We start from the raw sequence: 17,435 nt of genomic DNA on the forward strand, positions 1-17,435 counted from the left end.
GTGTCAAAAACCATGACCCGATAAAGTGGCAGGTTAGTAAACGCCCCCCTAACTGTAGAGATTACAATGGCCTTGAATATTATGCTTGTTCAAGAACTTATCCAAGCCCCTCATTAACAGAATCTGCCATTACAGCATCACTAGGAGGGACATTCCCAAACCACCTACACTGCTCAGAAATTTAAAAATGCTTTGAGGTCACCAGGAGGGGTTAGTGAGCAACATGTTGCTCATGAGCCACTGGTTGTGGGCCACTGGCATAGAGTTACACAGCCTGTTATCCACATAAATCCCCAGATCTTTCTCAATTAAGGATACCCCCAACATACTACCATTTGGTGTATTTATATTTATTTCTACAAGTGCATGTCCTTGCAGATATGAGGTTTAATGTAGATTGAACCTCATTTGCCAGTTTCTTGCCCAGATCTTGAGTTTAGTCAAATTGCTCTGAAAAGTGGCAGCATACTAGCGCAATTTAGTATCATCAGCAGAAATGGAGACTGTAATTACAATGCCAACATCCAGGTCATAATAAAACAAGTTAAAAAGCAAAGGGCCAGTTAGTTGTGTTTTCTGTTTAATGTTATTACAGATATAATAATATATTTTATTAGCTATTAGCTATTATGGTTTACTTTGTCTTGCTAAGCTTTCTTATCTTAGGTACATTGCTAATTAATTCTGCAAAGGGCACAGTATTCTGCAAAAAATGTGGGTTTTAGACAGGATCTTGGACTCCTGTGGTCTGAATGCTCTGTTACAAGGAAAGCTTGAACCTGAGGCAGAGAGCACAACTGAACTACTTCTTAGTAAGAAGGAAGGGCTTATCTACAATGTGCAGGACAGGGTGCAAAGAGCAAAAACACCTCTCCATTGAATATAGCACTGCCCAAATTCATCAGTGTTGTATTTTGGTGGGCTGGGAACGGAACATAGGCATCCCCAATCAAGCCCACTGGAGAATACTGGTCTCAATGGCCCACCACTCTACTCTCCCACACCACTGACAGCAACAGCACCCCCAACACATACCACTCAGTCTTATATTTAAATGAAAATACACCATAGAATTGGGTATGCACAGAAGCTATACCCATATTACTCTGTGCATAATGAAAATAAACATTTAACAATTCTTCTAATTAGGGTATATTTCCATAATACAAAGACACAATTATTCCAGTTAATAACAGTACTACATTAATACACCTCTTCTGATGTAAAAGAGAGTTTTAGCTTGGCCATGTTGCCCTCGCTAGTGGTGGGGGGGGGGCTGGAGTAGTGGCACAATGGGTTCAGTCAGAATGCCAGCTATGGAAAGATTTAAGGAGAATTTCCTGCTTTCTAGATACACCTGAAAGCCCAGCTTGAAGGCCGGTTCTGGAAACATTTGGGGAACATATTTGTTGTCCTAGATGTTCTTGAAACTATGGCTAAAGTATTTCCCTTAATGGTTAATCTTGTTATGAGCAAAAGGTGGCACTAACCCTAGGCTAGACCTCCAAGTGGAGCTTGAAGTGAAAAAATGGGCAAGTGCTGCTATAGACATATTGTGTGGCACACTAATAAAGTTTTGCTTGCAGCTACTTATATAGTAAACTGAAATTTCACAACACTCATCATGGGCTACTTTGCTCTGATTTTCATGAGCCACCATGCATTGGTGACTGTCTCCTAAAATGGCTACTAAAGTATTCACGATCACATGGTGATAAGAAGTGACCTAGAATAAGTAACAGGGGTCAGGGCTGGAACTAGAGATAGGCATAAGAGCAATGTATTTTGGGCACAACTAAGGGGTGGGAAATTATAGGTAAGGAGCAAGATTGGCCAGAAAGGCAGTGGGGAATGGTTATGGGTGGTCCATTATGGACAGAGTGGTGGAGATGGGGTGGTGTCTAAAGACTGAGGTGGAGGGTAGTGGTGAGCAAGCAGATGAGGGCAGACAGTGTGTTTTGGCTAAAGTAAGAATCAGAACACCCATGTGCAAAAAAAATATTATCTGAGTAAAACTGTTTTGTTGCACTATAGACTCAAGTGAAGACTTATTGGGAATAAATGTTTTCCTTATTATTATTATTATATGGGATTTCTGTAGCATGTTTCCATTGTTTTGTTAATCATGCCTCTCACTTTTCCCATACTATGGGGGAGATTTATTAATCCACGAACGGTCCGAAGGCGTCCGAATGCGTTTTTTCGTAATGATCGGTATTTTTGCTACTTTTATCGTCGCGGCTTTTTCGTATGTCCCACGATTTTTTCGTCGGCGGTGCGACTTTTTCGTATATTTTCCACGACTTTTTCGTCGCCGTCGCGAAAAATCAGACTGGTTTTTCCACTGTTTACTATCGCTAAATACGAAAAAACCGCGACGCTGACGAAAAAGTTGCGCAAAATACGATAAAGTTGCGACGGCAACGAAAAAGTCGCAAAATTTTTGTTTCCAATACGATTTTTTCCCTTTCGGGATTCAGATTCGTGGATTAGTAAATCTGCCCCTATGTTTTTAAAGAATCCGGAAAGGAGTATATTGCTCTTCTGAGCTGATGCAATATTCAAAGGCTAAAGGGCGTTATACAGCCTGAAAACATGTTGTGTGCAGTGGTTTGAAATAAAAGTATTTTTAGCAGATATTCTGCATGAAGGTGCTCTCCTCTGTGTTTATAAACGTATTGGAAGGCTGAGCGGTGATGCATCGAGTCTGAGCAGTAGGCTGTGCAGTTGAATACCTATATTCTGATTCTGCAATATTCAGAGGATCCTAAGCTGTCATTGTCTATTTCTGTCCTACATTGCTTGTCACTGGATAGAATCTCCAGGCTGTAGAAATTTCCATGCTTACATTATTTTTTTTGCTGCAAATTAGAAAAGAAGATATTACCCTGGTCATTCCAAGCTCCTATTTTCACTGATATTATATAAACCACTGCCAGGCCAGTAAATACCCAAAATACAACTGAGAAAATGTTGTAAATCAGTGCTGTCCAACTGGCGGCCCGCAAACCTCCTCTGCGTGGCCCCCCCCCATACCTGTTTGGGTGCTTTTGATACCCACATTGTTCCCCTCTTCACACCTCAGAAACCTCCGCACCAACCAGGAGAAAGGGGATCCAGGTTTCAACAGGTACCCCGTTAGTCAGGGAATGCAGTGCCAGTATAAGAACAGTTAGGAAGAGTGTTCCACCTGGCCTCCGTCATGAGATCTACCACAGTTAAAATAGTGCAATGTCTATCATTTGGTACAATAAGCAAGAAAAAGTATCAGTCAATGTTTAACAAATATATAAATGCAGTGCCAAATTCACACTTAATGCCCACATAACATTATTCAAGTGCCAACTTCAAGTTTAATGTGAAAGTATTGTAGTAGTTTTTACTTCCCTTCTTCATGGCCCACTTTGTAGTCTGTGCACAGAAACATATATAAAGTAGGAACAAATACATACAGCGGCCCAGTGGGGACAATCTTCTAGAGAGCGCTGAAATACCTAATGAAAGCACGGAGGGACTGTGGAGCCAGCTGTGGCTCAATACCCTCCGTGCACATAGGGGGTTAACTGATTCATCCAGTCCAGCGGGAAAAAGAAAAGCCTCTTTGCTTACCCCTCCCCTTTTGCCTGTCAGCTCCTGGGGAGCGTCTCACCCCCACCTCCTGCTTTCATTCGGAGCGGCATCTCCCTCCCCCCCACCCTGTCTAAGCACATTTATCTTATGACATGTAAGTATGTAAGTTCTGTAAACTACATGATGTATTTTTCATTTCAAGCAATGTTTATTCTGATAAAAAAAATAAATTATATATATATAAGTTGTCACAGCAAATGGCGGGTGATAGTCCTTGGCCATTTAAACTTCGGTGTTGTTTGATGGCTTCCACATGCCCACTGCGTTCGCAGTGGCTGGCATTCCTTATAAAACAGCTAAAAAGTTCTTTAAGATGTTTGGTAAAGTTGAAATACATGGCAAGGACTTTTTGATGTTGTATTCTTGTGTCCTTTTTGTCAGCTGAGTACATCAGGGTAAGGTTTGAAGGGAGGGAATAAGTCTCCACAGTCTAGACTGGGATGAAACTACAAAGACAGATGGCTGGAAGAAAAATGAAGTGGCGGGATGTCATCCCACTGCATTCCACCTCGAGGTCTAACAGAAAATTTTATGTGATCTACTGGTGAACCACAATCTACCTTTTGGGCGCCCCGGCTGTACCAGATAGGGATTTGGGTGAGGTTAATGGGAACCTATAGTTCATCGTTGGAAGTGCCAGCCAACTGGATGCTAATGTCTAGCCATAAATGAACATCATTTGCATGTGAAACCCATTAAGCTCAGTAAGTATCACATACAGGTGTGCACGTGTCAGCCATTATGGCATCATAATGACAAGTGCTTTAGAGTGTGCTGATTTCTTGCTGCATCTCATTGGTTGTTAAAAAGAAGTGGAATATATTTTACAATGAAGATAAAACACATTAATGGCATTAACAGAAATGTATAGAGAGCTAAATAGCAACAAACTTGAAACTAGAAAGGGAAGTTTGAGAACAAACTTCATGTTGGGTTGAAAAACATGAAGTCACTGAATGAAATCTGATCTGTTGTTGGCTTCGCCCACTTTTTCTAACCTTGGACCACAGTTATATAGTAAAAACCACTGTGCAAAGTTTGGGGACCCTGGTTTTAATAGTGTCTGAATAGCAGCAATTTAAATTTCCCCACTGAAAGTCAATGAGTGATATCTGATGGGTGGTTGGTGGCTCTGCCCCCTTTTTCTAACCTGGAACTGGAGTTTAGGGACCCTAGGATTAATAGTTAAAGAATGGCAGCAGTTTAAATTTAAACCAATAAAAGGCAATAGGTAAATTGTGGTTGGTGGGTGTGCCCACTTTTTCTAACCTTGAGTCGAAGTCACCCAGTGACAAACAGTGGGCACCCTGGCATAAATAGTGTGAGAATGACAGCATTTTAAATTTAAACCAATAAAATTCAATGGATGAAATCTGATTGGCTGTTAGTGGCCCAACCCACTTTTTCTATTTTTGAACTGCAGCCCCCAGTGACCAACTTTGCAAAGTTTGGGGACTCAGGCATAAAAATTGCGAGACTGAAAGCATTTTACACTTCACCATTGAAAGTAAATAGTTAAATGTGATTGGCTGTTGGTGGCTCCACTTTTTCTAACTTTGAATAGCAAATACTCAGTGACTAACTCTGGAAAGTTTAACAAATTAAATAAAGGCATCAGTTTAAATACAAACCAATGAAATTTAATGGGTGGAAACGGATTGGCTGTTGGTGGCGCCGCCCACTTGTTCTAACCCTGAATATGTAGTCATCCAGTGGGAACCCTGACATAAATAGTGAGAAATGCAGAATTTTAAATTTAAACAAACAAAAATATTAAATAGGTGAAAGCTTGATTGGCTGTTGGTGGCTCCACCCACTTTTTAAAACCTAAAAAGGCAGTCCCATAGTGACCCTGGTGTTAATACTGTGAGAATAGCCGCAGGTTACATTTCCCCATTGAAAATCAATAGTTAAAATCTGAGTTTTTCTAACTCTGAACCGCAGTTACCTGGTGACTATCTCTGCAAGGTTTGGGGACCTTAGTATTAAAGCGGACCTGTCACCCAAACATAAAAAGCTGTATAATAAAAGTCTTTTCCAAATTAAACAAGAAACCAAAATTCATTTTTATATGAACACATCCACACCCATTATAAAGGCATTTAAAAATCCCAGCTGTCAATCATATAATGCCTGCCCCGCCTCTATGCCTTAGGCATAGAGGCGGGGCAGACAAGAACTTTAACTTTCAATTCAGCTCTCACTTTCCCCATCCCTCCTATCCATCTAACTGTGTAGCCAGTGCATGGTCTGGGGCATCTGGTCCCCCATTCTGGCACATACACACGATTTTGGGGTGATACAAAGCTTGCCTTAATAACAGTGTCCATAAAATGGCACCTGCCTATTTGATGTGACTGTTTAATTCCAGGACTGAAGGAAACAATATTTATAATACTTAACAAACACAATAGAAAAGAATTTCAAATTATTTCTTAGGGTGACAGGTCCCCTTTAATGTTTAAAGTATGGCAGCAGTTTAAATTTAAATATATTAGGTCTATAGCTGAATCTGATTGGCTGTTGTTGGCCCCACCTACTTTCGGGACCCTGACATTAAACATGTGAGTATGGCAGCAGTTAAAATTTCCCCACTGATAACAATGAAAGATATGTGATTGGCTTTTTGCGGCCCCGCCCACATTTTTTAACCTTGAGTACGAAGTCACACAGTGACTGACTGTGCAAAGTTTGGGAACTCTGGCATCAAAACAATAAAAATCAATAGGTTAAATCTGATTGGCTGTTGGTGTCTCCACCTACTTTTTAAAATCTAAAAATGCAGTCCCCTAGTGACAACTGTGAAAAGTTTGGGGACCCTGGTGTTAATACTGTGAGAATGGCAGCAGGTTGGATTTCCCCATTAAAAGTCAAAAGGTATAAATCTGATTGACTGTTCATGGCTCCGACCACTTGAAAAAAAAACCTTTAATACGTAGTCACCCAGTGTTTGGGAACCCTGACATCAAAACAATAAAATTCAATAGGTAAAATCTGATTGGCTGTTGGTGGCTCTGCCCACTTTTTCTAACCTTGAACTGCAGTTACCTGGTGCCTAACCCTGCAAAGTTTGGGGACCCTGCTGTTAATACTGTGAGACTAGCAGCAAGTCAATAGGTAAAATCTGATTGGCTGTTCACAGTTCCGCCCACTTTTGGGCATCCAACAATCATCATATTTTCATTCAGGCTGACCCCATGACTATGTGATTCACGATTGTGGAGTGTAGCCTCAAAGCTGTAAGACTGGCAGCAGTTTCAATTTCCCAATAAAAGTCAATGGGTGAAATTTGATTGGCTGTTGTTGGCCCCTCCCACTTTGCTTTTTCTTCAAAAAAAGAAAGCTTGAATTCGTATTCACCCAGTGACTGAAAGTTTGGAAACTCTGGAATCAAAACAATAAAAATCAATAGGTGAAATTTGATTGGCTGTTGGTGGCTCCACCCACTTTTCAAAACTAAAACTGCAGAAAAGTTTCGGGACCCTGGTGTTAATACTGTAAGAATGGCATATGGTTGAATTTCCTCATGAAAGTCGATGGGTAAAATCTGATTGGCTGTTGGTGGCTCCACCCACTTAGTCTAACCTTGAACTGCAGTTACCTGGTGCCTAACTCAAAGTTTGGGGACCCTGGTGTCATTACTGTGAAAATGGCAGCAGGTTGGATTTGGCTGTTGTTGGCCCCTCCCACTTTGGGGTCATAGAACAAATGTCGCTGTTTCATTTGGGGTGACCCCATTAATATGTTATTTAAGTTTGGGGGGTGTAGCTTCAAAGCTGTAAGCATGGCAGCAGTTTGAAAATCTTCCCTGTCAAAGTTAATGGAGAAATTGGGGTGTTCTGAGCGGCGCCACAAAAACATGGAGAATGGGATCACTTAGAAAAGTAAAAGCAACCTGCTCCGCTATAGAGCGAAGATGTGTGGGGAGTTTGGGTGTTGTACCCCTAAAACTGGAGGAGGAGTAGCGTTTAGAAAATGGGGGGCGCTAAGAAGAAGAAGAAGAAGAAGAAGAAAAAGCGGAAAAATCAGCTGAAGTTGAAGAACGGAATATTGGGGTTTCTGCTTTCTCTCTGTGTGTCTCTTGCTGGGTTTAAAAAACACTGGAAAATATTTGATAATGTACATAAAACACAATTTACTCCGTTGACATGTAATGTACATAAACCTACACAGAAACAAACTGTTTGAGGTTAAATTGTTTAACCTTTTCTCAGAGTAATCTAATTACTAGCAATGTTAATACCAACAGTTTAAACACTGTCAGTCATTATAACATCTCCATCACATAGCCAGTATAACATCACCATGACAACCATTATGACATCACCAGCACATAGCCAGTGTAACCATTATGACATCACAAATGTTTATGTAGAGTGTGCTGTTTCCTGCTGGGTCTCATTTTGCTTGTTGGTTGGCTACAAACAACAAGCAAGATGCATTTCCAGCATTTTTTCATCAATTTTTTTATTTTTATTTTATTTCAATTTTTTATATTCACTAAAAGCTCTGTTCCTACATTAGCATGCCTTAGATGTCACAATGAGTTTTATAAAATCAAGGATGAATTTATAAACCTGTTTGACAAGGGACACAAGCTTGATGCGATTGAATATTCCAAAATAGGTTTTATTAAAAGATTTTTGGAAAAAATATTTACAGTTACCTTTGAGGGCATTGTTGCCAGTATGGAAGAGAGGACACTGGGTAAGTATTAGTTCTGTAACTAATATGCCAAGCTGGTAGGACTGGGCTCTATAAAGCATATTTGTATTAGTAGTATTTAATTATAGTGTCTGTTAAAAGTTATAAAATCATAATATAATGTTTGCTTTGTGTTTTAATGGCCAATATTTAATACAAAACACAGCACCATAAATGATAAAAGTCTTTCTTTTAGGGATGCACTGAATCAAACCCCCAATCTGTCTAAGGGGGAATTTACTAAAGTTGCAAGATTGCAATTTTGCTGCAATTAGGGAGAAGTCTCTAAAAGTCTTTTTCGAAAAAACACAGTTGCAAATAAAACCCCACGAGCCTAAATCTTTTTTTAAAAAAATCTGAAATCTTACGGCCTAATTGTTCCCCATGATTTTGTTGCCATAGCAAGATTTGAATATAACTAACTTCTTTAGATTATACATATACAAGATGGGAGCAGTTTGTTGAGATTATGAGTTTTTTTTTTTTAAATGCTCAGTTACATTTTAACAAATATACTCTGAGGATTCAGCCAAATCCTGCATTTTCACAATATGCCATTGCAAAGTTTTGTTCACATTTTAATTTCAAATAGGCCTCAAATTTGGTATCTTCTTTGAATATTTTGCGGAGGATTTAGTATTGATCCAAATGCAAAACTGAGTTAGAGACCTACAGTATATAAAACACTTTGGGGCTGATTTACTTACCCACGAACGGGTCGAATGGAGTCCGATTGCGTTTTTTTCGTAATGATCGGTACTTTGCGATTTTTTCGTATGTTTTGCGATTTTTTCGGATTCTTTACGAATTTTTCGGATCCAATACGATTTTTGCGTAAAAACGCGAGTTTTCCTATCCATTACGAAAGTTGCGTAAAAAGTTGCGCATTTTGCGTAGCGTTAAAACTTACGCGAAAAGTTGCGCATTTTTCGTAGCGTTAAGTTTTAACGCTACGAAAAATGCGCAACTTTTCGCGTAAGTTTTAACGCTACGAAAAATGCGCAACTTTTTACGCAACTTTCGTAATGGATACGAAAAACTCGCGTTTTTACGCAAAAATCGTATTGGTAACGAAAAATTCGTACAGAATCCGAAAAAATCGCAAAACATACGAAAAAGTCGCAAAATGTTCGTTTTCAAGTCGGAACTTTTCCAATTCGGGTCGGATTCGTGGGTTAGTAAATCAGCCCCTTTATGTATGTAATATGTATCATTTTATTTATAAAGCATTACAGGGATACGCAGCGCTGTACAATCTTTCAATATACACAATTACACAGGGAGGACAAGTGTTATAATAAATACAATAAATATAAATACACAGAGATTAAGTGCCATGTGGTATCAGACACAGTAGGAAGGAGGTCCCTGCCCCGTAGAGCTAACAATCTAAGTCCCATTAATGCACATTCAGACTAACCCAGTATGTGAAATTCAAGATAAATTTTATAATCTGCTTCTTTTACAGATACCCTCGGGATAGCTGAATTGGCCAAGGAGTTTCGAAAAACTATGAAAACTATAGCAGATACTAAATTTAAAGGTAAGCTTTATTCTACTAGAAAATGATGTTTATTTGGAGAACAAAAAGCTACAATGAAACAGTATTCTAGTTGCTGGAATAAAGGTGGCCATACACTGCCAGATCCACCAAACAAGTGGATCTGGATCCAATTCGACCACCCATGCACAGGGGCAAAGTAGACTGATCCAATTGTTGGCCCTGGGGTCAGTGATTGGATCATACACTGGGGCCTATTGGGGCCTGTCGGATGAGAATCACAATAATGCGATCTTCAGGGCCGCTGCTCCCTACAAGCAGAGTACGCAGTCTGCATAGGGCACCAACTACCAGGGGGGCACCATCCCAGCTGCTCAAAAAAATCGTTTTTATATATTATAACATACCCCCCAACACTGTCCCGCCGGTTTTTATAGCGCATCCCACTGTCCCGGATAGTTCAATCAATCTATGGGGGCAATTGGGGGCACTTACTATGGGGGCATTGTCTATGGGGGATATTGGGAGCACTTACTATGGGGGCATTGTCTATGGGGGATATTGGGAGCACTGTGTGTGGGGCCCCTATAGTAGGTGTTTTTTTTTATATTTTATTTTTACTTCCGTAATATATGGGGGAGGGGGAACAAAAGTAAATTTCTGCTTAGGGCACCCATTTGGCCAGCAGCGGCCCTGGCGATCTTAAATACACTCTTTGTCCAACGGGATGTTTAAACCTGTGCAATTGCTGTTTAGGTCAGATTTGCCTTAAATCTGTTAATAATTCAACAATTCTGCTACCCTCCAGGTAGGAATAAGAATTGACCCCCAACATAAAGTTGTATCTAATGCAAGAGATTGTAATTCTAACCAACTTCCCAATATACACACCTTCAGCTCTCTTCTCTGAACTCTGCCTTCTTTTTCATGTTTATGCAGGAGCCAGACTTCTCAAGGTCATAGAATCAAACGTGAAAGAGCTACAACGGAAATCTGAGATTATTGTTCAAACGTTTGAGCAAGAACGTAAGTAATTTAACCGCAATAAATACCTGTACGGCTGTATTGTCTTGTCTTATATATGCATGACCCCCCCAATAGAGAGGATAAGCCACTGCTAATGCATTCAGATATGACACATATAATAATTTATCCACTTAATCTAAAAAAATAGTTTCTAAGAAATATGTTTGAAATGAATTATCTGGAAATATTTACTAATTGTTCTCTGTTTCACTTTTTAGGTACATGCCCCAATGTGAAAGGTAAGTTTTATGAATCCTGTTTGTTATAGTGATGAGTAGTAAGGCAGTAGCAAGAGTAGCGCATTGTATTTTGTACCCCGAATGCAGAATCTAGATTTACCAATATATTGTCATTTTAAACGTGTGAGCTTGTTTAATTACTGTTAACTCTCTACAAGTGGTAGTGAAGCTCAAATTGCTCGATACCCCAGTTCTATCTAATATGTTCCCTTAATCCATAAAATTATCTAACAAAGCAGCAATTTAATAATCATTTTTAAAAATTAACAAAAACTAAAATGCCCATTTAAGAGAAAGATAAGTCTCTTTATATATTAATAGAATTTTCTGTACTCACCAATTGCTTATATATATTTTATTTCCTATATAGTAACTTTTTCTTCTTTTTGTCTTTTCTAGGTGGCTTCAATTGTGGTGAGTAAAGTCTAATGCTTCAGTGACAGCGTAATATAAATAGTTTGGTTATTTAGTATTATAAAGTTATTATTTCTATACTATTTTTCCATCCATAGTACCTGGTGCATGGGGTATGGGTATCAGTGGGCCCACCAGACACACTGAGGTCCCATTGACAACAATTAGATGTAAAAAATTCTAAATGTAACAGGTGTGATATAGACCCGTGGGAGGGGTATAAGAAAGGGCGGATGGAATTAGTACTATCTGGGGGCCACAGGGAGATCCTCCAGTACCTTGAGGTACCTCCAGGACTTTAGCTTTGTGTAACTTAGTACTGATATATAATCATTTTCTATATTTCTAGGAGTTCTTGAGCAGAAAGTCATTCAATGCGGCACATGCAAAGAGCAGACTCTGGCGTGTGTCGGGGGCCCCAAAGAGAACAAATGTGACGGTACGTTTTTTATAGCATACAGTTTCCTTAAACCTTAGAAAAGGGGTGGAGACCACTAAATCCCAAAATGTCACTGTATTGCATGAAGAGGCCTCTTGTTAGACAGAGGGAAAAATCATTTACTAATTAAATTATTTCTTTTTTTTTAGAAATTGTGTCCAACTGCGTGATGTGTGTGTGTTATGGAAAAGTATGTCAACGTAAGTACTTACAGCTTCCACATTCATGTCTGAATACAATATAATATATACTATTAGCACTGGTTTTCCATCCAAGACATAATTCAACTGATTTAACTGAAATGATATATCACTTGTTGGTGCTTTCCACCTTTTCTGCAGAAAACCCCAGAAAACACTTGCATTAATATGATGAATCATTTAATAAATTCCATAGTTAGCAATAGAAAACTGGGAAAATGCTTTATTAAGGAAAGAAGATTCCTGGCAACTTTCCCATACACTTTCATAACAAATTCCATTGGCTTTAAAGTTATTCCTAAAGGTAATTGCAATTGAAAGCAGTGTCTGAGTACCGCTTGCTATTTTCCTCTATTGAATCAATGTAGCAGAAGGCAGTTCATTTACAGATCTATGAAGAAGCCTGTAGGCTATGCAGGAAGTCCTACATGGTTTCAGGAGACAGAACCAGCAGTGCCAAAACAGGCAAATGGCTTTCAATTGCAATGACACTTACAAAGAATATTCAAATCAATATAAATGTCAATTGAAAAGTTACTTAGAATTACACATTAAATCACCAAGCATAAGCATTGTGGCTGTGCCTCTGGCAGGAATTATAATCTGAATGTATTCATTTCTATATCTGCAGACAGAACAACTAAGAAACCATGCCATGCTTGCACGGAATACCACAAGTGCCTCAATGAGGTGCTGCATTGTAAAGGTGAGTTGTGTTCTCTTTTGGTTCTTGGTAGGGTTCTGGCTGGGTCTATAATCAGAGCTTGAGAGGAACTCATTCATTTTTATTGTAATATTTGTATCTTCTAGATCAGGATATCCAAGCTGCTGAAGGTGAAGATGTAAAGTTTGACTGCAACGTGAAGTTTCTAGACAGCATTGGTGGAAAACTTGAATTTGTTTTAGAAAAGGTAGATTGCCACAATTCTCTAAATACTGATTAATCAATTCATTTCTTACATTGGAGGATGATGAAGAGTGAGAAGGGGGGTTATAATAAAGTGTATATAATGGTACCTGTAAGCTTTTATAGGCCGCTCAATGACTTGGTTATCAAATGTTTTGAGTTTGCTTAGGAATACTGATATTTGTCACTATCATATAACATGGTTTTCCCATTTTTTTTTGCTTTCTAGAAAGATGAAGTGGGCGTCTTTCCCTTGAAGACTTTCAACAAACCACAAATTCATATAGAAAAAGCTGGCAAGGAGCTTTCAGGTCGTTACACCTGTACAGCAAAGACCAAAGATTCAATGTTTCCAATAAGCAGAGTGGATTTTACAGTAAAAAGTAAGTATTTATTAATAAATAGCAGTGATACCATGTGTATTAGTCTGTGGGCAGATAAAATGGAAATAAGTACAGCATTCAGGGTATTAAACACTGACCCAACATTTTGGTCCCATCACATATTCTCCTTAGCATTACAGACATAGTGAGGAGTCCTTATTAGACTCTATCATTCCCAATAAGAATTGTCTTTTCTACAATATATCATTTGTTCATATTGTTATTTAGGAAGCATGATCTAATACCCAGTATAACAAATATTCATCTTTGTTTCTCATGTGTAGTTGTGAGCCCACCAAAACCCCAATCTCTGGACTCATCAGTTCCACTTCCTGCTGAAGATATGAAAGATACATTTAAAGATAACCAGTTGGCACAAATCACAGTGATATGTGCTACTGTTATCTCATTGGCGATCACTGCATCAATAATGATTTGCATATGGTAAGTTTGCTTTAATTAACATTGGGAATTAAAAACTGAGGCACATGGAATGATTCTCAAGCATTCCTCCTATTTTTAGTACTTAAAATGCAGCTTCTAAACATCCAAAATCACCCCGTCCCCTTCCCATTTTATTCCATGGGTATGGCCTGGAAATACTAGTAGGGGTCTTTAACATGTGATTGTCACAAGAGAAATGTTCACAGGCAGGTGAGAAGGGCCAAGCTGGTGCTTTCATGCAATTCCTATTATACACAAAGGGGGGTGGCAGGAGAGAATGTTTTATACCATGGTGGCTTAGCATAAATGCATAAACCAAATCTTTCTAGGCTTACTATATTTGAGCTTTATGGGGAGCTGTGAGAAATAAGGATTAGACCCCTTGGAAGATGCCTCACAAGACTGTTTTTGATGTTTCAGTTTGTTAATAAGAGAAAGCAACAGAGAAGAAAAGGCTTCTGTCCAGAAGGAACCAACGGAACTGGAAGAAGTGAAGATCTCTATGGATATTGAGAAGAGCAAGCCGGACACTAGACAAGAGGCAACACAAACAGATGGCTGAGGGCAACAGATATTCCGTTCCCCTATGGCTGTAACCCAAGGTCATTCTGCCCTGAATACTTACACAGCGCTCCCTCTTTATACCTCCTTATTAACAGCTACTGTTATAGAAGCTGATGTTATTTAAAGGCATTTGCCAAAATAACGAATCAGTTGGTGAGGAAGGGCGATAGCGGGATGGTCGGAGGGTTGGGGGTATAAAGAGGGAGCAGACGCTGCTATTGTGTATTCAGAAGAGAGATATTTTGATTATGGACAAGGAGCCAATGGGGCAGAACCGTTACTTGTGTTGTGGACATCGCAGAAGAGTGTAAAAAAACTTTGTTTTTGTCTGTAAAAATACAATAAATTATATTTTTATTTTATTTCTGTAGTCTGTATCGTATTTATTGGATGCTATACTCTGCCTGCCCTGCCTGTGTGTGCCATTCTCTGCCTGCCATACCCAGCCTCTGTGAGCCATATTCTGCCTGCCCTAACCTGCCTGTGTGTGCTATACTCTGCCTGCCCTATGCTGCCTCTGTGTGCCATACTCTGCCTGCCCTATGCTGCCTCTGCGTGCCATACTCTACCTGCCCTACCTTGCCTGGGTGCCATACTCGGCCTGCCCTACCCTGCCTGTGGGTGCCATTCTCTGCCTGCCCTACCCTGCCTGTGTGTACCATACTCTGCCTGCCCTACCCTGCCTGTGTGTGCCATACTCTGCCTGCCCTACCCTGCCTGTGTGCCATACTCTGCCTGTCCTACCCTGCCTGTGTGTGCCATACTCTGCCCGCCCTATCCTGCATGTGTGTACCATACTCTGCCTGCCCTACCCTGCCTGTGTGTGCCATACTCTGCCTGCCCTACCCTGCCTGTGTGCCATACTCTGCCTGTCCTACCCTGCCTGTGTGTACCATAATCTGCCCGCCCTATCCTGCATGTGTGTGCCATACTCTGCCCGGCCTACCCTGCCTGTGTGTGCCATACTCTGTCTGCCCTATGCTGCCTGTGTGTGCCATACTCTGCCTGCCCTATGCTGCCTTTGTGTGCCATATTCTGCCTGCCCTACCTTGCCTGTGTGCCATACTCTGCCCGCCCTATCCTGCATGTGTGTGCCATACTCTGCCCGCCCTACCCTGCCTGTGTGTGCCATACTCTGTCTGCCCTATGCTGCCTGTGTGTGCCATACTCTGCCTGCCCTATGCTGCCTGTGTGTGCCATACTCTACCTGCCCTATGCTGCCTGTGTGTGCCATACTCTGCCTACCCTATGCTGCCTGTGTGTGCCATACTCTGCCTACCCTATGCTGCCTGTGTGTGCCATACTCTGCCTGCCCTATGCTGCCTGTGTGTGCCATACTCTACCTGCCCTATGCTGCCTGTGTGTGCCATACTCTGCCTGCCCTATGCTGCCTGTGTGTGCCATACTCTGCCTGCCCTATGCTGCCTGTGTGTGCCATACTCTACCTGCCCTATGCTGCCTGTGTGTGCCATACTCTGCCTGCCCTATGCTGCCTGTGTGTCATACTCTGCCTGCTCTACCCTGCCTGTGTGTGCCATACAAACTGACTTCAATTATCAGCCCTCCACCACGTAGGCCAGGAAAATTCAGGCCTTCGGTACCACAGAAGTTGGACAGCACTGAACCTTTAATGTCATTTTATTCCATTATAAATCACCCAGATTTATATAGCTATGTATTGATATTTTTTCCAAATGATGTGGGCGATTGTAACATTCTCCTGTGGAAGAAGGGGGTTCATATGAAAAAAGGGTTTTGATACACAGCATTTTACACCACTTTTCACTCTGGAAATTTCTGAATACATGCCATTGACTAGATTAAGTGTTGATGGCTATAGGGGTTATGTAATAAAAGGCACTAAGTTTGCCCTGGGGCAGTAACCAATAGCAATCAAACAGCAGGTTGCATTTACTGGTCACCTGTTTAAAAGAAAAATCTTATTGGTTGCTATGGGTTACTGCTCCTGGGCAAACGTAGTGCTTTTTATTACATATGGAGGCTAGAGTTGTGTATAATAATGGTGTAAGATTTAAGATAATAAACACCTTTTTAAATTTGTCAATGAGCTCCTTGTAATGGATTATTCTGTGATCATGATGCATGATATTAGTTCACACATTTAAGACAGTAACGGAGCTTTATAATTATGCCATTTATTTTATACAAACCTTTACACACTATTTTTGGCCTAAGTATTCTCATTTCTGAGTTAATGTAAAAAACACATTCAGAGCAAGCTCAGTTTTTTCTGGTCTCTAAAAATAGGTTTTATTTAGATGCAGAGCAGGTCATTTCGACTCCAAAAATGTGATGTAATTTGAGTCACACATAACAAAACTGAAAAATAGTTAATGGCTCTGCTTCAGCGTTAATATACACTGTAATATTCCGCTTGCTAATAGAAGTTCTGCTACATGGAAGGAGTTCTATTAGCAAGCACACTCTAGCAGCCATTCGCTTACAGCTTGTCTGAAACCGCTTGCAAATTAAGGCCATAATCATCTTCCATATCAATCACAGCCAATTAACTCATCAGAATTAACTGCTTGTGTGCTGATGTCACAGACATGAATGAACAGAGTTTTGCCTTTTAAGGTGGCCATACACGCACCGATATTATCGTACGAAACCTCGTTTCGTACGATAATCGGTGCGTGTATGGCATGTCAGCGAGCCGACCGATATCGCAGGAAGCTGCTGAAATCGGTCGGCTCGCCGATCGGCCAAGTTAGAAAATTTTGATCGGGCGCCATAGAAGGCGCCTGACCAAAATTCTCCCTTCAGAGCTGAATCGGCAGAAGGAGGTAGAAATCCTATTGTTTCTACCTCCTTACCTGCCGATTCAGCCCTGAATGGTGTGTGGCGGATCTGACGATGTTTCGTGCGACCGACGGTCGTACGAAACATCGTGAGATTGCCACGTGTATGGCCAGCTTAACTCCCACACTACTTCCTGTTACAGTTAGAGCTGCATTATTTCT

The 17,435-nt window shown here is 40.5% G+C and overlaps 2 protein-coding genes across 3 annotated transcripts in view; one reads left to right on the forward strand and one right to left on the reverse strand.

The window, feature by feature from the left end:
- Window positions 1–17,435, reverse strand: part of pde11a (phosphodiesterase 11A) — a 255,900-nt gene that overhangs the window by 210,286 nt on the left and 28,179 nt on the right. The window lies entirely within an intron of this gene.
- Window positions 8,053–14,701, forward strand: LOC116407527. Its single transcript, XM_031892909.1, has 12 exons — window positions 8,053–8,337; window positions 9,803–9,877; window positions 10,775–10,861; window positions 11,080–11,100; window positions 11,500–11,514; window positions 11,864–11,953; window positions 12,103–12,153; window positions 12,785–12,859; window positions 12,964–13,064; window positions 13,290–13,443; window positions 13,728–13,887; window positions 14,308–14,701. The coding sequence occupies exons 1-12, from the start codon at window positions 8,067–8,069 to the stop codon at window positions 14,447–14,449; spliced, it is 1,242 nt and encodes a 413-aa protein (XP_031748769.1). The 5' UTR covers window positions 8,053–8,066; the 3' UTR covers window positions 14,450–14,701.

The sequence above is a fragment of the Xenopus tropicalis genome, chromosome 9 (assembly GCF_000004195.4).
Source record: "Xenopus tropicalis strain Nigerian chromosome 9, UCB_Xtro_10.0, whole genome shotgun sequence".
NCBI classification, from domain to species: Eukaryota; Metazoa; Chordata; class Amphibia; order Anura; family Pipidae; genus Xenopus; species Xenopus tropicalis.

Excerpts from the sequence above, each read along its gene's own strand:
- LOC116407527 (XM_031892909.1), top strand. The coding sequence starts at position 8,067 with ATGCATTTCCAGCATTTTTTCATCAATTTTTTTATTTTTATTTTATTT. Across the intron at positions 13,065-13,289 it reads TTGAATTTGTTTTAGAAAAG|AAAGATGAAGTGGGCGTCTT; the intron begins GTAGATTGCCAC and ends TTTGCTTTCTAG. Across the intron at positions 13,444-13,727 it reads AGTGGATTTTACAGTAAAAA|TTGTGAGCCCACCAAAACCC; the intron begins GTAAGTATTTAT and ends TCTCATGTGTAG.